The sequence below is a fragment of the Octopus bimaculoides genome, chromosome 23 (assembly GCF_001194135.2).
Source record: "Octopus bimaculoides isolate UCB-OBI-ISO-001 chromosome 23, ASM119413v2, whole genome shotgun sequence".
Classification (NCBI taxonomy): Eukaryota; Metazoa; Mollusca; class Cephalopoda; order Octopoda; family Octopodidae; genus Octopus; species Octopus bimaculoides.
Genome location: NC_069003.1, coordinates 32,800,972 through 32,828,849, shown reverse-complemented (window position 1 = coordinate 32,828,849; position 27,878 = coordinate 32,800,972). Strand labels below are relative to the sequence as shown.

Genomic DNA, 27,878 nt, shown 5'->3' with positions numbered 1-27,878 from the left:
TCATAACATCTTACAAATATGAAACACTAAAAATATAACTGGAAAAAATGCTTACAAAAATGGATTACATGAAATAATAAAAAAAAAAAGTATAATTGTAAACACACAACCACACACACACACACAAGATGGGCTTCTTTCGATTTCTGTCTACCAAATGCACTCACAAGGCTTTGGGTAGCCCAGGGCTATAGCAGAAGACACTTGCCCAAGGTGCCATACAGTGGGACTGAACCCAGAATCATGCTATCCCTTAAAGGATAGCATTCATATTTTATAGTATTAGTACTAATTACCTGCAGTCACGGAACTTAGTTGAATTAGCCCATCATTTACTCCACAAAGGTTTTGTCGTCAATGTTGCACTTTCCCGTATTACCTATTCCAACATAACTGTAATATATATACAAACTATGCCATTTTAATCCCAAGCAACGTCGGGTATCTCTGCTAGTATATACACACATGACTATGTATATATGTGTGTGTGTATGTGTGCAGGTATCCCACCAGCACTTGACAACTAGTATTGGTATGTTTATGTCTCTGTAACTTAGTGGTTCCACAAAAGAGACTGATAAGGTACCAGGTTTAAAAAAAAACAGTACAGGGAATCAGTTTGTTCGACTGAACCCTTCAAGGTGGTGCACCAGCATGGCCACAGTCCAATGAGTGAAAGAAATAAAATAAAAAAAATAAAAAGATAACTAACAGATAATGCTAAAGTTTGTGGAATAAATTGTTAGAGAGGATCTGTAGCAATTATTTTTTCCCTTTCTTTTAATGGCTTAGAAACTGAAGGTCAGCAACCTATGACCTTTTTGTAAAGCTTCTGAGAGTTTGACGTGGGGGGGAAAAAGGGGGCAGAAATTATGACTCATGGATCGCTACAGCAGAAAAGTAGGAAATAATTTATCACTGTATGCTCAAGACTAGGGACCTAGTTTGAATATTCACAGCAGAGTGGACTCTGCTGAACATACAAAAGCTCCATGTATTGGCAGTGAACCAGATTCTTGGTAGATTTTTGATTACCATTCTAGAACTTATCCAGCTCAACCAATGGGCTTCAGTACAGTTCCCATATACCAAATTCTCCTCACAACACTTGGCTCTTCACAAAACTATGGTAAAAGACACTCTACCAAGGTGTCATTGCTATATGGTGAGATTGAACCTGGGACCATGTGATTGCAAAGTGAACTTAACCACACAGCCGCAGCTGCACCCAATGCTCTGCCACTGTTTTTGTAGATAAGAGGATTTTCCTTTTAAGAAAGCGCTCTCGTTAGCAGTTCAACACCATTTATGGATATTTTAAATAGCATCGGCTTTGAAAATGATGGCTTAATTGAAAAGAAAGAAAATAACAACAACAAAAAAATCAAACTCAGCATGCTGAAATATTCAATGAATACAATAGTTCAATAATAATAATAATAATAATAGTAATAATACTCACTTCAACAAACATATAGATAGAGAGTACAACCATTGCAAGATTATACAGAACCATGAAAATACGTATATCAAAAGGTTTTCGATTTTTCATATATTTTGGTCCATAAATAACAAAGAGAATGTACATTGCTGTTAGAATCCATACTTTCAAGGGACTGCTTTCTAAGAAGAACCAGTCTTTTGTCCTTGGATCTGGATATAAAAAAAGGAAAAACAAAACAAAACAAAATTTCATGAGAGAAAAAGAGAAAAAAAAGTTCAACTTTAGTTGTTTATAATCTTCACTTTAGTGCAAGATAACATAAGAAGATATCGAAAACAATGCAAGGTAAACAATGTATTATAAAATAAGTCAATAATATTTGATTGATTCTCAGCAAAAAGATAACATCAGTTAATAACATTAAGATGAATTCAAAGTATTATTATATATCGTACAAAACACATCCATTAGAATGCTTTCCCTGCTTTCACCTAAAATTAGCATCAATGAGGAAGACTTAAACATCTATGCAAAAGATTTGTAAGATAATTTTTATTTTAGGATTCCAATTAGAATGACCTATTAATGGTCTATTGGGGGAATTATTAGCTTCATCATTAGCTGGCTGCAAGGGATTAAATGGCTATTTTAAGAAATATAGCTGAAAGAAAAGATATATTAGGTATATTTATAATGGCAGTATTACACCTTATTTCAATAAGCTGGTTCTTATCTTCTGCTTGGATTCTGTTTGAGTTGTAAGAGGAAAACTTTTAAGCTTTACTTTGCTTCCAGATTTGGCCCAGATATATTTATCTGAGTGTGGTTGCTTGAAAGTGCTATCACAGCTCAAACTAATAAATCTGGAAACCAAATAGCAAACTAATAAATTATTGCTTATGTAGGTTCACTCCAGCGCCACAACTGTTGCTAGTCAGCATTATTGCCATCAGAACCACAACAGCTATAAGCTAATAAGAGGAACTTCTATGTTGTCTCTGTTGATCTGATAGAAGTAGCAGCAAAACTTCACTCAAATTAAATCCTGTAATTTAAGGCATGGCTGTGTGGTTTGAGAAGCTTGCTTCCTAACTATGTTGTCTTTGGTTCAATCCCACTGCACAACACCTTGGGCAAGTATCTTCTACAACCAAAAGTCTTATGGGTGGATGAAGGTTGAAGGAAGTCCATTAAGTGTATCTGTGTGTTTATGATTTTTTTCCTCCACTACTGCTGTACAACTGGTGATGGTTTGTTTACATCCCCATAACTAATTTACAGAGATGTAAACAAGTACCAGGCTTTAAGAAAATAATAAATACTGAGGCCGGTTTGCTTGACTATCCTTCAATGAAGTGCTCCATCTTGGCCATAGTCCAATGAGTAAAACAAGTAGAAGATGAAAGCAAAGATGGAAAGATACATTGGATGATGTCGTCCAGGGTCAGTTAAATAAAATTTATGACAAGCATGTGAACAGGACATGCTGCAAATTTTCCAACAAAATAGTAAAAATGTGATGGATTTTGACAAAAGAAAAAAACAAAACAAAAACGTTTTCCTTGCACTACTGCACTGTGAGGTTACAAAAACAGCTTACCAAAACTAAAATACATGTATACTTATAAGTGACACTATAATAACAGGATTATTAAGGAAATTAAAAGAGAGCTGGAGGCAGGTTTAAAATCATTGTCCTAGACTCACAGTGCTTGAAAAACAAAAACTAGGACAATCATGACTAGACTGTCTTTGATAATATATCCGCTCAGTCATGGCTGAATCTTTAGCCTTTAACCTTTTTGATACCAACCCGGCTGAAACCGACTCTGGCTCTGTAGTACAAATGTCTAGTTTTCAAAAGTTCTGAATTAAAATCTTCCACCAAACCTTAGTCACAATTTATGTTCCTAACACTAGCTGAAAGATAACTAAGTTATTTTACTAAATTCTTTAAATTTGATTTGATTCCATGCTGCAAACCATTTCGCAGGCCTCCAACTGAAACTCATCTCTTTCAGGTTGTAGATTATTGAGTGAAGAGATACAGGAAGTCCAAAATCTCTATTGGAAGTTAGGCTGCTATTGGCCAAGGCAGGTCACATGGTGTTGTCAGAGAATATAAGTTGCTCAGTGACACCAGTTTATTTAGAAAGAGGAATTTCTTTGACCATGTAGCTGGACAGAGCATCTCAACAGAAATATGGTAACAAAGGGGTTAAACTGGCGAAGTACAGAGCAAGTATCCTACCTGTCTTATGTTCAAACCAACCAGATCTGGCCTTTCATATACACACACACACACACACATGCATATACAAGATCTGTTCAAAAAGTATTGAAACTAGTGCTATATATAAAAAACCTACAATACATATCAATTTGGCATTTAATCTCCTTCAAAGGAGTTCCTTTCCAAAGCAACACATTTTATCCACTGTCATTTCCAGCGATGGAAACATTCCTGGAACTCCTTTTTTGGGGATAGCTAGCAACTGCCTCATCACATTCTCTTAGGTTTCTCCAACATCTTGAAATCTTGTTGGGGGTTTTCTATTGCAAAGACCGAGTCATGATTTCAGGATCTTAGCCATAGACCCATGGTTCATTGTCCGTCGGGACCATTTTCAAAAAGTTTTAATCAACCGCGACACAATCAAGATTCTGTACAGCTGAAACCCAATTTTCGTTTTGAAACGACCACACTCTACACACTCTACTTTCAAGCACTGCTATAAACAACAGAAGTGAATGAGAATGGTATAACTTAGTGTGCATGTGAGACAGAATTCAAGGTCAGTCTGTGCCAAGCAGTTTCACTCTGTGTACTTTAATTTCCAAGCAATGCTATAAATAATGAAAGCAAGAACATTAAACTTAGTGCACATACACAACAGTGTTCAATCTGTACCAAGTGGCTTCACTCTGAATACTTCAGCTCCATTACCATAGCAACAGTCCTGACACTTTTTGATCAGACCTGGTGTGTATGTGTACACACACACACCACCATCATCATTATCATCTTCGTGTTCACTTTTCCATGCTTGCATGGAACAGACAAAACTTGTGGTGGTGGTGACGATGATGACAATAACAACAATGGTAGTGGTGGTGGTGATGACGACCTAACTGTTAACTTTTAGAATGATATTGTAGGGTAGGTGTGAGGGGCCGGAGCTAGCCTGTTTGAACATAAAACAGGTAGAATATTTTGGCCAGTTTAAATGCGAAGGGATTAATCTCGGTATTGATGATGTTATTGTTGCTATTGATGTGCAATCTTTATTTTAATGTTGCTGATGTTGACCTCGTTAAGTCGTCAGGCTTTCCTATTGACAGCTCTCATTTATAGAATATTTCCCCTAAACCTTCAAACAATGAACAACTAAAAGGCTCAACACATTTCCACAGAAGATTCTAAACAAATGAATCCCTGAGCATGTAGCTGATTTTGCTTATTACATCCAGCGTGCAAATGTCACGACAAGGAGACAACACAGACACACATTCACATCTTGACAATGGCCATCCTTAATATACAAATAGATAGCACAGTTGCAGCTGCATTACCTTTGTTCATAGGTCTGCTTGATCAGAACGGATCTGGGGCTATACAGCAGCTCTTTGTTTTATGGATGAAAGTCATCTCTTAAAATTTACTGACAAATTGCAAGAGGCCCACAAGGGAAAAAAGCAACAAGTAGATTACAATGAGATAACGAGTAGATGGAGATTGAATATAGATCAAAACTAAAATAAGTGTATGAGAGAGAGGGGGAAGAGGAGAAGGAAAAGAGAGAGAAAGGAGATATATAAGAGAGACATAGAGATGCATGGCTGTGTAATTAAGAGGCTTGTTTTGCAACCATGTGGTTTTGATGTTTGACTGTTTGCACTAAATATTTACACTATGTACTGTATCAAAAATACAGTAGTGGCTATTCATATTTTGATGTGTTTACAAATATTTTTGCTTATATATTGTTACACTGCTTCTTTACTTCAATCATTTGAATGAATAATCAACACATCCTAGATTTCTTCACATTTTCCTTTTTTTTTTCTTTCTTTTTCCTTCCCCACCTCCCACCTGAAAGAAATCAAACTTTTATAACTCTTGGCTCATTAACTTACCTGCAGTTGTATCAGAAGTATAATCAATTTTCTGTAATAGAGCCTGCACAACATCCGCCATTTCTGAAACATAAAGGAAGACAAATATACATTAGCACACTACATAATAACAATCCAAATATGGAAATAGGTTGTTCACTGAGAGGAAATTTAACACTTTTTGATAACAAACAGCCTGAGATATCCCTCATTTTGAAATGTTCAAATTTAAAATAAAACCTTCCATTATAATTTTATGTGACAGAACCTTTTATTTAAGTTACAAATTCTTAATCATTTTGAAAATTAATTGAAACATATAAACAGTGAATTTCATAAGGAATATGGTGACAAAAGGGTTTTTAAAAATTTTAATATGTATTTTTCAGGATTAATCCATTTATCTTGTGGCTATTAAAGAATAACCAACTCTATCAGAAAAATATATACGAAAATAGAAATTAAAACCAATTAATTATTTTGGAAATTATGTAATATTGGAGCTGTTGAGAAGAGAAAGAAAGAAAAAGAGCCGTTTTCAGTTATAATGATTTATAACTATGAGTTGTGGGTTTTAAATATTGCTTAGGTTGACTTGGGGTTTAATCTAGCATGGATTGACAAAATAAATGCCAGATGAAATAAAAACAACAAAAGGAAAAGCAACTTGATTGACTGTTCATTTTATTCTCAGCTGAGCCCTAATTTTATGAAAGACATTCCAGCCAGGACCACCTCATCTTTTGTATATGTTTGTATGTGAACTACTACATTGTCCAATATGCTTTTTTTTTTTTTTTAGACAATACAGTGTTGTCTGAGGGGATTTTGCTGCAATTTCTTGTAGGTTAACTGTTATTTATTTTTAGAATGACATTGTAGGGCACATGTGAGAGGCTGGATCTGGCCAGTCTGAACACAAAACAGGTAGAATATTTGGGCTGGCTAAATGCTAAAAGAGTCAACTGTTGCCCGGGCCAACTTTGCCTTTCATTCTTACACGATCAATATGATATATAATGGAGAATTGATGCAATCAACTATGTCCCAGTATGGCCACAGTTCACAGACAAAAACTGGTACAAAAATAAAAGAATATAATATATATATATATATATAGGACAGACAGTTCACAAAAAATTACATGAGCAACAAAACAAAAACAAAAAAATGTTTAGAAAAGAGAGGGAAATAGAATAAAGCAAGACTGATAGTCAATAGCTGTGAAATATCACCAGTCCTGCATGTATGGATTGTTTTTGGGTTGTTTTTGTTTTTGTAACTTTGAAGTTGCTTGTCCAGTCTACATGAAACAGACACATTAGCATTATATCTGAAAACTATAAATTCAAATGAAGGATTGTCAACATGAATGTAAGGCATACTAGAAATAGCAGCCAAATAACAAAAAATATATATATTTATAAAGAAGGAAGGATATATTGAATAATGTACTATAGGTATAGATGTGGCTGTGTGGTAAGAAGCTTGCTTCACAACCACATAGTTCCAGGCGGAGTCCCACTGTGTGGCATCTTGGGCAAGTGTCTTCTACTATAGCCCTGGGCACACCAAAGCCTTGTTGCAGGATTTGGTAGAAAGCTGAAAAACAATCCCAGCGTGTGTGAGTGTGTCTTGACATTGTGTGGTAGCTGTAAATAAGGGTAATTTCATTAGTACAAGTGATACATTAGTATGTGATACAAGTTTATTAATATTGTACTGTGCAAAGTAGAGTGAAACAGGGCTTCCGAGTAAACTAGTCAGACAGCTGTGGAAATTTGCAGTTCCTGCTCATAGATTAGAATGGATTATAAGAGGTTCTGAACCATCAGCATCCAGAAAGTCAGTGTTGTACCTGAAATGGCTTTGGGTAGAGTTGATAACAACCATGTTGAACTATGTTTAGTTGAGCCAATGAGCAAACTTATATCTGTTTCTCAACCATTTTTTTTACCTAAAGACCCCTTTGACTCCTGTTTTACTTTTGACTCATCAGAGCCATTCATGTTTTAAAAATCTCATTTGGTTTCCATAATTGAATATTATTAGAAATTGTATTTATAAAAAATTCACTCTTTACTCTTTTACTTGTTTCAGTCATTTGACTGTGGCCATGCTGGAGCACCGCCTTTAGTCGAGCAAATCGACCCCAGGACTTATTCTTTGGAAGCTTAGTACTTATTCTATCAGTCTCTTTTGCCGAACCGCTAAGTTACAGGGACGTAAACACACCAGCATCGGTTGTCGAGCGATGTTGGGGGGGACAAACACAGACACACAAACACATACATATATATATATATACATATAAACGACGGGCTTCTTTCAGTGTCTGTCTACCAAATCCACTCACAAGGCTTTGGTCGGCCCGAGGCTATAGCAGAAGACACTTGCCCAAGGTGTCACACAGTGGGACTGAACCCAGAACCATGTGGTTGGTAAGCAAGTTACTTACCACAGAGCCACTCCTTCTTGTTAAAGAATTTTTGTGTATTGTGGAAGTTTAACCAACTTATTGCACATAAATTTTAGCAACTAAATCTTATATGGACCCCGGACGAGAACCGCTGTTCTATATCATGGGGTGGGGAACACCTTGCTCTTGGGAGAGATTTTACTACCTACATTCAGATTTGAAACTTAAAACCCAATGACAAAGAATCAAAAATCTCAAAAGAAAAAAAAAATATTGCTTGAGCCTTCAGACCAAAACAGTAATTCAACCCTTTTGATAGCAACATGCCCCCAGGCTACATCTGGTTCTCAGATACAAAATTCCTATTTCAAAGTGATGTAAATTAAATTCTCTCACCAAAATCTTATGTTAATTTATGTTCCAAACATTGGCTTAATAAACTTTCCATTATTTTCAAAATCAACTGAAAGGCAGCATATTTCAACAGAAATATGCATAGAAAAGGTTAATACAAGCTGCATATCTATGAATGTATAAAATAAAACATTCATTTTTTTCAGTACAGATGTACCCCGACAGGTTCATATGCACCTATATTTCATTCACCGTACTAAAGAGAGTCCTCATTCTTCTTGCATGTAGTTGCTTGGTCTGTTAGAAATAACAGCCAAAATCCCTTAAATTACGCCAATCCACTAACCCACTTACCTGAAATGTCTATCAACATGCATTAAGCTTATACTTGGAACATAAACCAACACAAAATTCTCCAGTCTCGGGCAGATTGGTTGTTGTTGGCACTCCGTCGCTTACGACGTCGAGGGTTCCAGTTGATCCGATCAACGGAACAGCCTGCTCGTGAAATTAACGTGCAAGTGGCTGAGCACTCCACAGACACGTGTACCCTTAACGTAGTTCTCGGGGATATTCAGCGTGACACAGTGTGACAAGGTTGACTGACCCCTTTGAATTACAGGCACAACAGAAACAGGAAGTAAGAGTGAGAGAAAGTTGTGGAAGAGTACAGCAGGGTTCGCCACCATCCCCTGCCGGAGCCTCGTGGAGCTTTTTTAGGTGTTTTCGCTCAATAAACACTCACAACACCCGGTCTGGGAATTGAAACCGCGAGTCCGGTGCCCTAACCACTGGGCCATTGCGCCTCCCGGCAGGCAGATTGGTACCGAAGAGGTTAAGTTCAAAACAGTAATTTTATATAACTTGAATCCCTATCGAAATTAGAAATTCAGTGTTTTACTCAGCACAGATACACCCAACAGGTTCAAATCTTCATATACACTTGAAATCTGCCTCTGGTTAAAAAAAAAAAAAAAAACTCCCCGTGCCTGAGAGGCAGGTTTCTTTATTGGATCCTATATCTTATACTGTGTTGTCTCATGTGACATTAGTCCTCTCAGGTTTCTCCTTCTAACCTCATTTTTTTTTAAATTTTAGGATTACATTAACTAATGTACCTTTTCTCGTTTTCAAGACGATGGAGGAGTAGTTTGAGGGAGATTTGGAGCTATTTCTAGCATGTTGGGCGATCACCTGTTGGCATCTGTGTTGACTTGAGGTGCATAGTAGTTTTTGTAAGCAGTACTTAGGACTATACTATCTAGATGAGGTATGGTTCAAGGGAGATTTGACTGCTATTTCTAGCATACTGTGACCAAATAGTGGCATTTTTGTAGAATTGTGGAGTATAGTATAGGTACCTAGGACTATATTATCTGTGTCTTTCCAGTCATTTAGTATATTTACAACTATGTTATCCAAAGTGTCCTTTCCTCGTTTTTGTTTTTTGTCCCCCCCCCCCCAAAAAAAATTTGAAGGTGCGTGGCCAAGTGGTCAGGTCGTTTAACCCACGATCACAAGACCATGATTTCATTTTCCATGATTGGATGGTGCATGATGTTCTTGAGCAAAACATTTCATTTTTATGTTGCTCCAGTCCATGCAGCTGTAAACGAGCAACCCTGCAATGGACAGGAATCCCATCCAGGTTGAAATGTGCTCTTGGTCAGCTATACACCATGGAAACCTGATATCTAACTCTGTGAGTTCTAGGGCATGCAACAGTACTTACTTTTACTAAGGACAATAAAGTATAATTTGAAGGAGATTTAGCTGTTATTTCTAAAAAGCGCTGCTGGCTAGCAAAATTTTAATTTTTTAAAAGACCTCATTTTTTAATTCTCCAGAAAAAAAATCCAGTCTTCAAATAAGTCTTCCAGTCATGAGAAAAGTTATGCAATTAGATTCTAATCAATATATTGATTTCTGCCTAAATCAATTTACAACATAATTTCTACTTCTATGAAGACAGTTGATTGGTAGACAGATATTAATAGATACCAGGAAAGAAAGGCGACTACTTTATACAAGAAAGGTTTACAATACCTTCATAGCAACTACTTCCATGGATAAAGTTTACCAGTAGTAGTTGTTTTTTTTTTTCCTTATCCTTTAGCATTTAAACTGGCCATATCCGGCAACCAGTATTATGTTCAAATCAGCCAGATCAGGCCTCTTACACCTACCCTGTAATGTCATTCTAGAAATAAACAATTACATCATCGAAACCTCAAAGCTACAGGCAATGCATGATTAATTCAAAACAATGTGAATGAATAAGCATTGCCTTTGATGAAGCAATCTGAGTTATAAAAGATAATCTTATAGACAGAAAGGGCACAGATTATGACTGTGTGATAAAGAGGTTTACTTCACAGCCACATGATTCTGGGTTCCATTCCACAGCACTTTGAGAAAGTGTCTTTTACCATTGTCTTGGGATAAACAAAGTATTTTTAGTGAAATCTAGAAGAGAGAAAATAAGTAGAAACCTATCTTATGTGCGTGTCAGAAATGGCAAATATATTGACACATCCAAGAGAAATACACTCTGAAAGAGGGAAACTGTCCTGAAGCTCACTGTGTGCATGGGCATGCGTGTGTATGTGGTGGGGTGTATAACACAATGCCTTGTCATCTGTTTAATAAGACCGGAGTATCTGTACCCGTTAGTCCTCAGTCTGACTTTAAATCGCATCAAATAGTGGGTTCCTGGTTCAGAAGGTCCAGGGCTTCAAGGAGTGTGCAACCATCTTTTAGCCACTATTGTTACAATAGTGACCCAAAGTAGTATCACCTGTCAAAAATTGATTATAAAAAAAAAAAATAAAAAAAAAAAGACAAGCAAAGTTGACCTCAGAATTTGAACTCAGAACCAAAAGAAATGCCACCAAGCAATTTTTCTAGTATGCTAAAGATTCTGCCAGCTCACTGTTTTGCTTTGGCTTCTGATAATAATAAGAGAAAAACTACTCAATTTCAAACATGCTTCCCATTTCCTGTCAACTAAGGCCTTCCATGTCTTGATACTTTATATGTGCATGAAACATGTTTAACAATTTCATGTTCTCAACATATTTTCATAAATTGGATTAAGCTGCTAATGTTTTAATAGGAATCATATATCTTAAATGCATAAAGCTGTAAATATATTTACATTGAATATTTAATAAACACATATATTTAACCCTCTGCTTTGACCTCAGCGTCAATTTGCATAGCACGCTTAAACGTATCAAATATATACTTGTATTTATTAAACATACACTTGTAATTTGACAACTTATCCACAAATATGATGCCATACCTCTCTACCTCAGTTAATTAACTCTTAATCATCATCACCATCATTTTAATGTCTACTTTTCCATGATTAGCATGGGCTGGGTGGAATTTTGTTGTGACAAATTTTCTATAGCTGAATGCTCTTCCCGTTGCCAACCCTCACCTGTTTCCAAGTAAGGTAATATTTCTTCATAACCAGACATGTTTTCATGGAAGATTGGGAATGAAAGACACCACTTGCACGACAGTGAAACTCGCTTACAACAATCATGCAACATCAAGGCAAGGAGATGGTAACACACACACACACACACACAACAGATTTATTTTGTTTCCATCTACCAAATACACTCATAAGTTTTTGGTTGGCCCAAGGTTATAGTAGAAGACACTTACCCAAGATATCATATAGAGGGACTGAAACCAAACATCTTATCACACAACCATGCTAGTTCATATAATATACTGTTGCCATTTGTTTGAGTTAAAAGCCGAATCTACAAATGATTCTGTTACAAAACAAAAATGAATGATGGAGGAAGGGGTTAGAATTATCTCCCTTATACTAGAGCATGGCTCACTTCCTTCAAATTGAATGTGAACAAAGTTAGTATGTTTCTTGTGAAATCGTGCATTTCAGGGACTGACTGACCAAAGCAGTCCTGTGTATATGCATTGCCAATGAATGTACTAACATGCAAATTAGTAAAAAAAATCAGTGCTGGCTGCCCATTACATTTTTCACAATTTGCTGTCACCCACACACACATTCTCTCTCTCTCTCTGTGTAAAAACTAGAAATGAACAGGTGAAATTATTCAAGGTGTTCTTGAGTCTGTGCCACCCAGGGAGGTTAAATGCATATATCAGGCCATATAGAAAGTTCTGTCTGATTTACAAGAATGAACATGTTGAAACAGATTTTTTTTTTTGTTGTTGTTCTAGGCTGTAAATACTAGTGGCATTCAGTGATTCATGATCATTTCATGAGTTCCTGCAGAGCAACAACCACATTTTAGTCCATTAATTTTCTATGTAAAGAACTTATCACGGAATCAAAGCAAAGTGCATATTTGTGATATACTTTACAACAGACACGGGTAACCTTTTTCAAGAAGCAGGCTGCACGAGGCATAACTCATCACCATCAGGTGTGCTCTGCTACTGAAAAATTTCAAGGTAATTTTTCATCAGGCATGCCATTCAGAAAGTCTTGCAGACTGCAGGTTGCACATGGTTGATTTACAAGTTTCATTGAGGTTCTAATGCAATTGAAGCAGGCAAGGATATTTATAAAGTTTTATAATGATCAAGATGTATTGAACGGAAGAACTTTGGAAAGGTGGATTGAAAAATTCAGACATGGCAATTTTAATATGCTTGAGGAACCTTATATCAGGTCATCCTTCCAAATTGGACAACAAAAGGTTAAAGGTAACACTTGTGAGGAATCATACTGTAACCATAAGAGAACTTTCCATTGAATTCAATGTTAAGATTATGACTGTCCATAATCATTTCAAGAAGCTAAGATAGGTTTCAAAGGAGGGAAAATGGGTTCCTCATACACTTTTAGTGGCAAATTTTCAATACTGTACCCTCTGGCATACATGTCAAATTTTTCAGGACAATATTCACAGCCAAAGATAGAAAAAACGAAAACAAAAAAAACTTGAAAATGGACATTTGATGATGACGATGAATACAATCTAAGCTGAACTATGGCTGCAAGAGACTGGATTACCAGTGCTGGAAAGCTTTTAAATATAGATCTGCTCGGTCAGGTTTGACCAAGAGAGTTAAACAACAACAAGTGGATATATGTTTTCTTGTCAAGAGAATCCAGAGTGTAATCAATGACAGAACACACTTGTGTGTATGTATATGCATGTGGAAGTCCTTGTGTTTATACCCCACCACTACTTGACAACCAGTCTAGGTTTGTTTATGTCTCTCCAACTGAGTGGTGTTGTGAAAAGGACTGACAGAATAAGGAGCAGACTTAAAAAGAAGCCCTGGGGTTGATTTGTTCAACTAAACCCTTCAAGGCAGAAACCCCAGCATGGCCACAGTCAATGATTGAAACAAGTAAAAAAAATGAAAAAAAAAAATGTACACACGTCCAAACACCATTTATATAGTATGCCATGCATGCACACACACACACACACACACACACACACCACACATACAAACTGCTTTGTATTATTTTGGGTTGGGTTAGATTGGATAATATTAGATTAGGTTAATAGGTTAAACAGATAATCAGGAAGACAGCTAGGCAATGGATAAGCTGTTGTATCAATAGATAGGTTTGATCAGAGAAATGTGATATTTTCTTTACTATTTACCAGTCTTCGATCCACTTATAACAAATGTAGTTCACTCTGTTAGTAAAACTGGGACAGTGATTCTGCAGGTCACTTTGAGTTGTGATAGTTGTTGTTTTGTCATAAACCAAAGAATTTGAGAGAAAAAAATGCAATGCTTAGGATTGGAACACATCTGATTGTAGATTTTGGTGACCTGGAGACTAAAAATATCTGTAATACGAATCTTGTTTAAGGGAGGCTTCTATGCAACTGCCAGTCTTAACAGAAATAGCTGTCCCTTGACCCATTTTGTTACCAAATCTCTGTTGAAATAAAACAGTGAGCTGGCAGAATCGTTAGCATGATGGACAAAATGCTTAGTGGCATTACGTCCTGCTTTAAGTTCTGAATTAACAGTTGTCAAGCTTGTAGCAGTGGAGGCCTCTGGTCTTCATCAACGCCCCCCCCCCCCAGACGACATCTCAGCTCATTGCTATCAAAGCAGAGATGGCTATCTGAAAGTGTAAGCCCCATGAGTTGGAGTGACTGTTCCGTTCCAGTGCATATCCCTCGCCATCCTCTGGAGTAACACCTTTTCCATTTTTTGTCTGCTGGGACCATGAAGCAAACTGACAAGTCTTACATCTCTTAAATATAATGTCTATTAGCTCGACATTCTCACCCTGCAATTATCCACTTCACCATTAATACAATATGTAGAGCATAATACAGGCAGAGAAATGGCCCTTCCCTAACTGAGCCATTCATGATACACTCATTCTACAAAGAGAACCAAGTGACCCATTAAGGACACTAAGAAAAAGAAGCTACAACAGTTATTGTTTTATATACTAAATACAAGAAATAATAGAGTGCAGTATCTTTATTATTAGGTTATATAAGCTTGCATGTTTTATTTCACCATTAATGGATCATACATAGAAGCTCTGAATTATTTACTAATAGTGAAAGAAAGCTTGCACGTTTGTGGTTGAAATATTAATAGAAAATGTGTGTGTGTGAGTGTGTGCGCGCATATATGTGTGTGCATGTAATGTGTGTATTTGAATGTACGTATGTATGTATGTATGAATGTATGTGATTGTGTATGTGTGCATGTGATTGCTGGCCATCTTGCTTCAGCTTGTCACTAGGTACTAATCATGGAGACTCAGTGAGGGGTATCTGTGTTGTACAGGTGCATATCACCATAAATCCAACAATGTACGGATGTCTCTTTGTGGTGACCCCATTTTTCATTCCATCTATTGAAAGTCCTACGGCAATGGAAGAGTGGCAGCATGTGTGTTGGCCTAACGAGCTGGAAGTGCACAGTAAGTGACAACTTCCGTCTGTCACCTCTGCTTCAAACCATGCAAATCTGTAACAGGACCGAATAAGTCCCGCTGAGAGGCCATGGGTGAAAAGTCAGAAATGTCTTTGACAACAAGGGAACACAAAGACAGCAATCATCTGTGAAGAAGGAGCAATCATTATGTGTGTGTGTGTGTGTACACATATGTACATATGTCCCATGAAATAGCAACTGTATACAGCATCCTCCCTCCTAGACCATGTGATTCCAGGTGTGTAAGTCAATTTCAGGTCTGAAAAGCTATATGCCAGTACATGAAGATCATATCCCTCAAAGTGGGCCCAATGAATTCAGTGGAAGTTAGAACTGCCACCTGTCCCCTATGTTTCAAACCTTGCTGTTCAGCAGCAGGACTGAACAGTGATCTGGGGGTTCATGGATGGAAAGTCAGAAATGTCACTGACAACAAGGAAACGCAGAGAGATGGCAAACATCTGTGAAGATGGAGCAATCACTGTGTGTGTGTGTGTGTGTGTGCACGCATGCACTTGTATTCCACTCAAAAGGCAGGAATACTAACATCTTCAGTTCTACTAAATTTACTCATTGCGAAGCAGCAGTTGATCAAATTTTGACAATACATTACTAAATGCTTAAGTGTCTCACTAAGTTCAGGTAAATATAAGGTAAAAGACATACTATCCAGAGAATTCTTGTTATCAGTGTCACAGTATTGTTCTTTATAAGAAGCTTCGCATTTATTTTCAGCGCCACCAAATACCATCTTGTAAAGCAAGTGTTACTACAAAAATAATAAATCACTGCAAATTTTAATATAAATATTAAATATCATAAACCTCACATAAATACTAAAACCCATAATATTAAAATTAGTTTTTCTTATGTAAATTCACTGAACATATAATAATATTTAATGCCATTGCTAAAATGCTAAACTACTAGATACTAAATTTTATTCTTGTGAAATTGTATTACTCATTTTTTTTTTTGTACCATGACACAAAACGTATATTGTCACCAATTTTTTTACAAAAACCATTATAGAAGACTATAGAATATTAGAGAAAATAATCAAATAATTCTTACAAATAGGAACTTTCTCTTCTGGATTATTAGATTTGAATAATTATGTATTCTAGATTAACATGAAACTATGAAACTATTAGGTAGCTCAAATTATAAAAATAGTTACTATAAAAATAAAAGTGAACTATGTTAAATTAAGCAATTTGGGTACAAATATATGTGTTTACTTATATATACTTATTTATACATATATACATATTTATATATGTATATCATATTTTATATTATATATCATATTTAGAGTATATAATATATATATATATATATATTTATTATATACTCTAAATATGATAATATAATATAATATAGAAAACATATAATACATATATTATAGACACTATATATAATATATTATATAAAGAGAAATAGAGGGAGATAGATAGAGAGTGAGAGAGGAGGGGAGAGAGAGATAACAACAATTAAACTGCTGTTTCGTGCTGTCGTACGTAATTCTAAGTCTAGGTTGGTGCTTTTTGACACAACTAAAATCTTTTTTAATGCGTTCATAGCAATTATTAACACCCATATAACTTTGAGCACTACAGTAAATTTGTAATAGTGTCAAAAAGCAATAAGGCGACAGTTGGAGAGGCAATACAGCATCTGTGTGCATGTATATATATGTATATATATATATATATATATATATATATATATATATACACATATATATATATATATGGGGTATAAGAAGAGAGGAATAGCAGAGCAGGGGCTTAAGGGATTGCTGCTGTAATGATAAAAGCATCAAAATGGGCTTTTGTATCATGTGTAGCTGGTGAGATTATGCAGGAAGCTATTACCCATTCATGACTATTATAGTATCACTAACTGCTATAAAGGTGAAATAACGAGTATTAACTAGTGTATCAGGTATCAAAAGGAAGTGAAAAGTGGCATAGCTGTACTGGTGCAGGAGAAAGCTCGGTTAAAAATATGCTACAGTATATTTATGTAGGTGGGTACAATGTTGTACAAACTGAAGATGATTTTCATAAGCCTGGTGTGATATTTATGAGGGAAATATCTGGTAAGAATAAACATATCTTTACTGCATATGTTGACATGTACATATCGACATATACACACACGTACCACACACACACACACATATATACGTACTTATATATGTGCACATATATATATACATAGACACACAGCAAGCATGGCTGTTAACTGAAAGGTTTACTTCCCAACTTCATGGCCAAGGTTCCATTGTACTGTGAAGTACCTTGCACAAGTCCCTTCTACAGGTCAGTGCTGACCAAAGACTTGTGAGTGGATTTGGTAGACAGAAACTGAAAATGAACCCAGTTGTATCTATACATAACACACACAGGTTAAAGTAGAAAAGGAGAAGCAAACAATTTGGCAAGGACATTTAATTTTAATTTAATTTAGCTACATAATAAAAGGTGGAGATCTCTATCTTTCATTATATAGCTAAATTAAATTAAATTAAAATAAAATATCCTTGTCAAGTCTTGCCATATTGGTTACCTCCCCTTTTCTACTGTAACTTATGCCTTACTGGCTCAAGAGGAAGCCACTTCTAGAGGCTTTAGATAAGGCAGTCACAAAACCTCAACTGCAAGTTGACTTTAGTACTTCCTTTTTTTTCCTTCTTAGGCCTGGTACTTTTGCTGAACCACTGACCAACAACAGGCTTAAGAAGGAAAAAAAAAGGAAGTACTAAAGTCGACTTGTTCCATTAAAACAGTACCCCAGCATGGCCACAGTCCAATGACTAAAACAAGCAAAGGGGAAAATGAAAAGAATCTATTTTCACAACAAACAAGGCTGTAACTAGCTGACATCAGAAAGTCACATCAAAGATGAGGCTTTGCAATATTTACAGGGATAAAATAAAACTAAAAAGATAGAGATGCACTAACAACACAGTGAGATGTCTAACAGCATGATGGCAGGTAGTGGGGAAGCCAGACATTTAGGTGCACTGAGGCTAGTTAACAGTATGAACTGAACATCATAAACTGGTGAGATAGTTGGATTGAAGTGGTAGACGTTCTGTTACCTAGGTAACATGCATAGTTTTGGAGATAGTGCTAATGATAGCATAAAAGCTAGGATTCAAGATTGGCGGTGGAAGTCTAAGCAACTGCTAACTTCTATTGGCAACAACTGATTTATCTTTCAGTAAGAAGATGTGTACGTTCTTTGATGTGTGTGTGTGTGTGTGTGTGTAAGAGTGGGTTGAAACATTGACTGTGAGTGTGGTTCATTAGTTCTTTAAGGATTAGAGAGGAGGAGTTGAGAAGGCAGGTTCATTTGATCTAAAATTGTTGACACTTTGAAAAATTTTCAACATAAATGAGTGGAGGAAACAACTATAGATTTTGTACATAAAATGTATGTATGCAAACAAGTAAATGTATGTATGTATGCAAACGAGTAAAGCTGTACCAAATTTCCTCAGTCACCAAAAAACTAACCACAGAAGGAAGGCTGTTGAAACAGATGCAACAGCAATGGGTGTGCAGCATGGCCACAGCCCAATTAGTAAAAGTGTATATATAATTATATGTGTATAATAAGAGCAACAATTAAACTGCTTTGTATTATTGGGAGTAAAAAAAAAAAAAAAAAAGAATTTAAGAGATTAAGGGAGGTTTGATGAAGATGAGAAAAAAAATCAGCTTATGAAAGCAGTTCTCTAAATCTTCTTAATTTTATATATGCACAGAAACACTATATATGTAACCACATTCACACACACACATATATAAACGTGTGAATATGTATACACCATTTGTGAACTCAAACTATATCAATATTGAAATCTATAGAACACAGTTGTTATAATAAGCATACAAAGTATCTTGATTCCTCTAAACATTAAAAACCTCTCATTGTCATTGTTGTCATCAAGTTCACATCTGTTGCCTCTGACAATGCCCTAAATAGGGCATTATCAACCTCACACTGTCACACATTTATCCTCTTACCGTGTATCCCAAGATCTTACCTGATTACTTTTGATTTTGAGACTTCTTTATCCTGCCTCCGACGCAGTTATTATACTCTACCACCAAAAGGGATTGTGGCAGTTCTTCCCTCCTCACCCACCAATCAGTCATCCGTGTGTATTACACGTCTAAGGAAATACAAATGACTGAAACATGCAACCCAGTAAGAGAAGCTTCTAAATCAACATTTTTATCTTCTATTTTTTACTTGTTTCAGTCATTGGATTGCGGCCATGCTGGGGCATCCCTTTGAAGGGTTTAGCCCAGGCCTGGCCAACTCTGATTACATTGCGGGCCACTTTAATGACAGAGAGTCTTTTGAGGGCTGCTTGTATACTGACAGAATTGAAAGCCTTTTGCTTTCTCATGCTATTATTACAATAATAAATAAATGATCGTTGATTCAACATGAAATATTATCGTTGCAATAACAGTAGTATCTTTCATTTTTACTTTTCATTAGAATCTTTAATTTTTGATAAAATTTTGAAAATGTTTGTTTAAATAAACCCATTTCAAGAAAGTATCAAGTGGGCCATGAGAATTTTCATTCCCAGTACCCACTAAAATGAAGATAAGCATCCCAAACCAGGGGGTGGAGGAGAAAAAAAACCCAATTCTTCATCATTATTCAGCCAGCCAGAAACAACAATTATATTTCCTCAAATTGCATGCAAGCATTCTAAAAATAGAAAGGATACACCAGATAATGTAGTCCAGAATATACTATGCTTGAATAAAAGACAGGCTGGTCAAGGCTAAAATGCAGACCGCAGGCTAAGCAATTTCAACTCTATCAATCTCTGAGTTATAATTTATACATAATTTCCAATCAATGTGATATTAATCCCTTGACAGACATCATGCAACAATATTTGAAACTAGAAGAACTTTCTCAGTGGACAAGACAGTTCATTGATCTTTTATTTATACATACATATATATTTTTATATATATATATATATATATATATATATATACATATATATATACACACACACACACACGGATATATATAACCCCATCATCATTTAACGTCCGTGTTCCATGCTAGCATGGGTGGGGTGGTACCACAACCAAAGTTAGTGTGTTTACATCCCTGTAACTTAGTGGTTTAGCAAAAGAAACCAATAGGATGAGTACTAGGCTAACAAAGAATAAGTCCTGGGGTCGATTTGTTCAACTAAAGGCGGTGCTCCAGCATGGCTGCAGTCAAATGACTGAAACAAATAAAAGAATAAAAAAATACAGGGTGCTTCTTTCAGTTTCCTTCTACCAAATCCACTCACAAGGCTTTGGTCGGCCTGAGGCAATAGTAAAAGACCCTTGCCCAAGGTGCCACACAGCGGTCTGAACACAGAACCATGTGGTTGGCAAGCTGCTTAACACACAGCCACACCTAGCTATGTTTCCATAGTATTAACCAGATGAGAGGTAACCTCACACCTAGATATGATAGTGTGACAGAGGTAGCTTTTTCCTTAATGCAAGAACAACAAATCCCTTGTCAACTTTATCATATTACAAGTCTAAAGAGAGAGAAACCTCTAAATTGGATTGTGTGTGTGTGTGTGTGTGGGGGGGGGGATATTAGTACCAGGAGTCAACTGCAAGCACACAAGAAGCTGTGATGCATCTGTTCTGAAAATAAAATAATGAAGCTTTGATTTCACAGATTCATAAGTATAACTAATATTAAATTACCGTTTTAGTCTTCACGCTTAATCTGAAGGGGGTGTTTGGGGATAAGGGTGTGTCTTGTTTTTGTTTTGTCTTTGGTTTGTTTGTTTTTTGTTATGTCATATGGGTTTCCAAAGAGATAATAGCTAAACCTCTTTCAAACTGCACTCTTCTCTCATATGTACATACTGTATTTTCTGATATACAAGTTGAAATTTTCAAGCCAAATTTTATACCATAAAAAAAGTCAACTTATACCCCAAGACCAAAAATTTCCATGTGAAATGCAGCAGGATTTGCAAAGATAGTGATGATGTTTAAATATTTACATTACGTACTACACCAGCTTTTATGCCAGAAAATACAGTAAACTCTTGGCCATAGACTCTGGAACACTTGTAACAGGATATATGGCTCTGACCAATCAGCTGGTTTCTTTAATATCCTAGGAACTTAGGCATTCGATCTCTCATTGACGAAAATAACTTGTCATTATCTAAACAATACAATGAACTATAAGATGATCAAATGAAGATGAAGTAAATGTCACACATATGAAAAAATATCAATACTATGAAATATATTAATTAGTTCAACTCATTGCAGCATGAAATAAGTGGACAAAAAAAAACAACAAAAAAAAAAACAATGATGATGATAATATATTTTTTGAGATCCTAAAATACTTCAGTTTTAAATAAATTCAGTCTGACATATTTACAAAGATGTATTTCACCATCATCGTCGTCATCATTTTAACATCCACTTTTCCATGCATGCATGGGCCGGATGCAATTTGTTGAGGAAAATTTGCTACAGCCAGATGCCCTTCCTGTTATCAACCGTCACCTGTTTCCAAGCAAGGTAATGTCTCCATGGTCAGACTTGTGTCCTTGCAGTAGATTGGAAATGAATAACACTGTCTGTATGAGAGTGACAATAATTTTACAACGATAACATGATGTCAAGATATATATATATATATATATATATATAATGCATGTGTACATATTTTAGGGCTGTCTAGAAACAGGAAGAAGAAACAACTCTTAGATTATTACAGTTGGAAGTAGCAGACCAAAACATCAAATCATCCTCAGACAGGAGACCTGAATAAATTCAGTTTATTCAACAGGCTTCCACAGGGTCAAACTTTAGCTAAAGTAGAAGAAACTTCTCCAAGATGCTTGCACAATGGCTATCACACCCAGAACCACAGATTCCAATTCAATCTTCTTCACCACATGGCCATACATGTATTCAGTTTAGCAACTACACTCTCGGAGTGGTTGGCGTTAGGAAAGGTATCCAGCTGTAGAAACTCTGCCAAATCAGATTGGAGCCTGGTGTAGCCATCCGGTTGCGCCAGTCCTCAGTCAAATCGTCCAACCCATGCTAGCATGGAAAGCGGACGTTAAATGATGATGATGATTGATCAAAACAAATGATAAAACATTAGATGCAGCCTGTGTTCCTGAACTTTTAAGTAGGCTACTTTCTATTGTGTCTCTTTTATAGGGTTGTTGCAGTGTGTCCAGAAACATAATGACTTGAATAAAGAACCACTAATTGTAACAGATAAGCAGCTTTTCTCATTGGTATTCGATATGTTAAATTAATCAAACAAAATAAAGGAAAGGACAGTACATTTTAATCAAGCCATTTAATTTGTTCATCAGATTGGTTAGAAAATAATCTGATGTGAAAAGTATTACATCAGATTCTGATTTAAGTCTTTGAAATATAATGCAAGACCAATATTTATCTACATGGAGATAAATGATTAAGTACTTTAAAAATGACAACACTTAGTGTCTGTTGGGATAATGGCTGGTGTTAAGAACATTAGATCCAGTTGGTAAAAACAAAAGTTCCAGGTACAGACCTTCATCTGTATACTGCAGGAATATCCTTGACTCAGGAATATCGCCTGAAAGATTACTGTAGAGAATACAAGCCAAAGACAATGTCAACAACATATCCAGGATGAGGAAAATAATTTGAAAAACAAACGTGACCAATATTTGAATTTACTCTTCAGATAGAAAAAGCTGAACTATGCTCAAGGGACTTGAAACCCACATCTCCTGTAAACATGAGAGCTGTTCTAACTTACCACTGGACCAAAGCAATCCCTCAAATTTCTCTAAAAACTTCATTCTTATCAGCGAGAATAATTGTCATATTTGGAACAGTGTATCTTGAAGAAGATAAAGCTATAAAAAATACCATGTAAATATTAGGTTGAATACCTGTCAAGTTTACATGACATGTGGGTTCAAGTCTCACAAGCAGCCTTTGACATTTGTCTAGCCAAACATACCATGAATAAATTCCTGGAGTAGGCAGTAGGGTCTAATAAATACATCAACACTGGTTGTCAAGTAGTGGTAGAGACAAGCAGACACACACAAACACACACATAAATATATAATGGGCTTCTTATTTCAGTTTCTGTCTACCAAATCCGCTCACAAGGCTTTTTGGCCAGCCCGAGGCTATAGCAGAAGAGACTTTCCCAAGGTACCACACAGCGGGACTGAACCCAGAACCATACGGTTGGGAAGCAAACTTTCTACCACACAGCTATACCGTTTATTGTATTTTATAGTTTTACTCTATTTCATTTTCTCTCATCTTCCTCCCTATCTATCCTTCTAACAGGTTACTCTATAATCTTACTAATATATATATACACACACACACACATATATATATATACACGCATACATACATTTGCACATGCATACATACATACATACATACATACATACATACATACATACATACTCATTATTACTATTTTAAACTTTCACATGAAACAGAATATCTCTTAAAATTAGCTCAATCACAAAATGCACACATGTACACACATGTATTGTAACACACATACGCACGTGATATAACACACATGTACATACTTACGCTTTTGTAACACACAGATGGTTTAGTTTCTGCCTCCATTTAAATACTATTTTTTGTACTATAGAGGTGAACTCCAGCACATATAATTAATAGCATTATTTACTGGTATTATTATTATTATTATTATTACATCTTCTGTTTTTTAGAAATATTTATAGTTTTAACCTGGATAGGTACAGCCTACCTTGTGTAACCAGACAGAATGTCCCTGATACAATGTAGGTAGATACTGGTAGATTAAAAGTGGAGATGTACATATCTATATATGAAGAGGTGCTGAAAAGTTTCGGGCTTAGGAGAATAGAAAATACAGGAGAATCAGTTTATTAGGATTTTATTCAACATGTTCCCCTCTCAAATTCACACACCTATTTTGCAGTGGTTCTTCAGTTTTTCTGAGCCCTGTAAAAGAACTTGGAAGATAGGGCCTCTAACCAGGACTTTTGTGATACCCTTAAAGCTACGAACTTTTCAGCACCCCCTCTCCCCTGTATATGTGTGTGTTTGTTTTTATGTTCAGTTATAATAAAAACAATTTTACATTAATCTGAGGGGTTACTCTATGCTTTTGCAGAGTGCAAATTTGTTCTTAAACAAGAATATTGTTGACAGTGACTTCAAAGTTTTAGCCAGTTAAGTCATCATCAGACTGCCAATGACGGATTAACTGGCCAAAACTTTGTAGTCATTGTCAACTATATTCTTGTTCGTGAACAACACAAACACACACACATAAAGAGAGTATAGTGAACTTGCCATGGGTGAGTGGAAAAACCAATGTTTCAGGCAGAATCCTTCTTCGGAGAAAAATTGAAAGAAAAGAAATTAATGAGAGGCAGCAGAGATCTACATCCTATTTTTATCAATTTTACTTTATAAGCCTTGAGAAAGCAGACCAACACTGGCTTCTTAAAGTCTAAGAAGGCTAGGAAATCTCTAAAGACAGTAAACATTATCTTCACTGATCTCATATAAGAGTTCCATGTCAAAAACTGGACAGCAGTAAAAAGAAAAAGAAAAAAGAAGGAAATGGAAATATAGCTGAAAAGTGAAATTTACCTTCAAGAAACTCTGTTTCTTAAGAGCTGAAAGATGAATGCCATTACTTATGATTCCTACTGTATTTTCTGGCATACAAGTCAGATTTTTCAAACCAAAATTTACAGACAAAGAAAACAAGTCAACTTATACACCAAAACAACTTTGGGGGACTAAAATTTCCATGTGAAATGCAGCAGAATTTGGAAAGATAATGATGTTTTAATATTTATACTACATGTTTACATTATATGCCATGTTGACTTGTATGTTATAAAATTCTGTATGTATGCATGAGCTAACAAAAGAAAGCCTCTAGATGGTCATTAGGTCTGTTAGAAATAGCCGCTAAATCCCTTTCGAATCATACCCTTCTATCTTAAATACAAACATACCATATTTTCTAGCATACAAGTGGGATTTTTCAAACAAAAAATTTACAGCCAAAAGAAAAGTAAGTTGACTTATACACCACGACAACTTTGGTGGGAGCCAAAAATTCCATGTGAAATGCAACAGGATCTAGAAAAAGAGTGACAATGTTTGAATGCTTAAACTATATGATTACACTACATGCTATGTCAACTTGTATGTTAGAAAATATGGTAATCATCCAATCTGAGCTGTAAAAATATCCCCTAATTTTCGTCAGTGAACATCTTTCAAACACTTAGAAAAATGATAAAATGATTGGCCAAATTAGTAATCTTGGCAAATGTTCAATTGTACGGTAGTGATTTGGTAAAATCCAGAATTGGAGGAAAGTGGTAAGAATCAGTATCAGGAGAACAATAATGAAATGCAAAATTAGTTTCTAGGTGTTAGTTTGTAGATATTTACACAAGACAGGAGTAACCTGTGGTTCGCAGGCTGTTTGCAGCCCACGAGGCTTTCTGAATGGCACACCAAACGAAAAATTACCTTGAATTCTTTTTTTAATAATGCAGCCTTCTGACGATGAGCCATGTCTAATGTGACCTGCTTCTCAGAAAGTGTTGCCCAGGACTGATTCACACTTTTCAAGACGACCAAACTCACCGACACAAATGAATCGATTTTATAAACTGGCACTCTGCTGGTTATGACAAGTGTTCCAGTTGATCCAATGAACAGAATAACTTGCTCGAGAAATTAATGTGCAACTGGCTGAGTACTCCACAGATACAAGTATCCTTAATGTAGTCCTCAAGGAGATTTAGTATCACACACCAAATGTGATAAGGCTGGCCCCTTTGAAATACAGGTACTACTCATTTTTGCCAACTGAGTGGACTGGAGTGGCAGAAATAAAAGTGCTTTGCTCAAGGACACAATGTGCCACTGAAAATCAAACTCATGACCTTACAACAGTGACCTGTAAGTTTAAATTGATTTTATATTGATTGCTTGGTTCCTAACAAAAATCAATGAATGTAAAGTATAACCATTTCTACTTCAAGTCTAGTAAGCTATATATGCAATCACTATCGTTGTTTTAATGTCCACTTCCATGCTTGCAAATTGAGGTAAATTGTCTACAGCTGGATAGCTTTCCTGTCACCAACCCTCACATGTTTCCAAGTGAGGTCAATATTTCCTCATGGTCAGACGGGTTTCCACAGAATACTGGAAATGAATGAACCTAAAACCACTTTCGGTTGAAAATTCAGTGTTAATTTATCTTCCAAACACTAACTTAATAATGACAAAAATTATTTTATTAAATTCTTCATTATTTTCAAAATCAAATAGATTGTTACCTGTTGCTACACTGCTGGTAAGAATATTTGTTAATCATGCAAACTGTTCAAAGCGAAATCTTTTTTTAAAGTTTGTGTTGCATTGTCTATATGTTGAAAGACACACACACACGCATACAACCCCCAAAAATAACTATATGTATTAAATATACACAGATAGTCCTTCTTTGAAGTCTGTGTTGACAGACTTGCATTCAAAATTACTGTCTTTTTGACCAAAATTTGTAAGTTACTAAGGTGACAACACTACCTATATATCTATCTTTCACACACTCTCTCTCGCTCTCTCTCTCACTCACTCACTGTATTACTCTCTCAATTTTTTATCCTCCCCTTCCTCTCTCTACACACAGATAGAGATTAGCTTCTCTTTTATAATTAAAGACTGAAACAAAGACAGTGTATTTTAACAGAAATATGGTAGCAAAAGGGTTAATGTTGACTGTGACTCAGTGCTAAGCTAAAGTTTCAAAGATCTGTTAAAACAAAACTAAGCTATGTGTCTGAAACTGCTACTAAACAATAAACTTACTGTCAGCTCATAGCAATTTTAAACCTTTGCTAGACTAATTTTCCTCAACATGCCTACATTTATCTTCCTGTCTTTCCTATCACACAAATTCACATAACCTATCTAATTGGTTATACTGCATTACTCTGAATATTGAGGTCATTCACACAACTTTGGTTGTGTGACCTATCTAATGGACAAAAGGCTAAATACTAAGTGCAAATAAGTTTCTTAAAAAAAACTGTCCAGGTAAGTTATTACAAGATAATAATTGATATGTTCAGTCTCACTGTGTGCCACCCTGGGTGAATGTCTTCAACTTTAGCCCTGGGCTGACCAAAGACTTGCAAATGGATTTGGCAGACGAAAAGAAGCCCACCAAGTGTGTGTATGTGTGTGTCTTTTACTTGTTAATCATTAGACCATGGCCAAGCTGGGGCACCACCTTGAAGATTTTTTAGTCAAATGAACCAACCTCAGTAATTATTTTTTTAAGCCTGGTACTTGCTGAATTGCTCAAGAGCACGATCTGTCTGGTCCACAGAGTGAAACCATGGTCTTGCGATTGTGTGTACAACACCCTGACCATTAGGCCATCCATGTTTATTTTATTAAAAAAAAAAAAAAGAAAATGTAGGACACTTTG

At 35.9% G+C, this 27,878-nt stretch overlaps 1 protein-coding gene across 2 annotated transcripts in view; it reads right to left on the bottom strand.

Annotated features, from left to right (window-relative positions):
- Nucleotides 1-27,878, bottom strand: part of LOC106879848 (elongation of very long chain fatty acids protein 5) — a 54,556-nt gene that overhangs the window by 11,440 nt on the left and 15,238 nt on the right. The window contains exons 2-4 of one of the 2 annotated variants that reach the window (XM_014929562.2): nt 15,945-16,047; nt 5,582-5,644; nt 1,463-1,653 (exon numbers count right to left, since the gene is read on the bottom strand). In XM_014929562.2, coding sequence (XP_014785048.1) covers nt 1,463-1,653; nt 5,582-5,644; nt 15,945-16,029 — 339 coding nt within the window. In that variant the 5' untranslated portion in view covers nt 16,030-16,047. The remainder of the gene's footprint in view (nt 1-1,462; nt 1,654-5,581; nt 5,645-15,944; nt 16,048-27,878) is intronic. The other variant, XM_014929563.2, reaches the window with a different exon arrangement.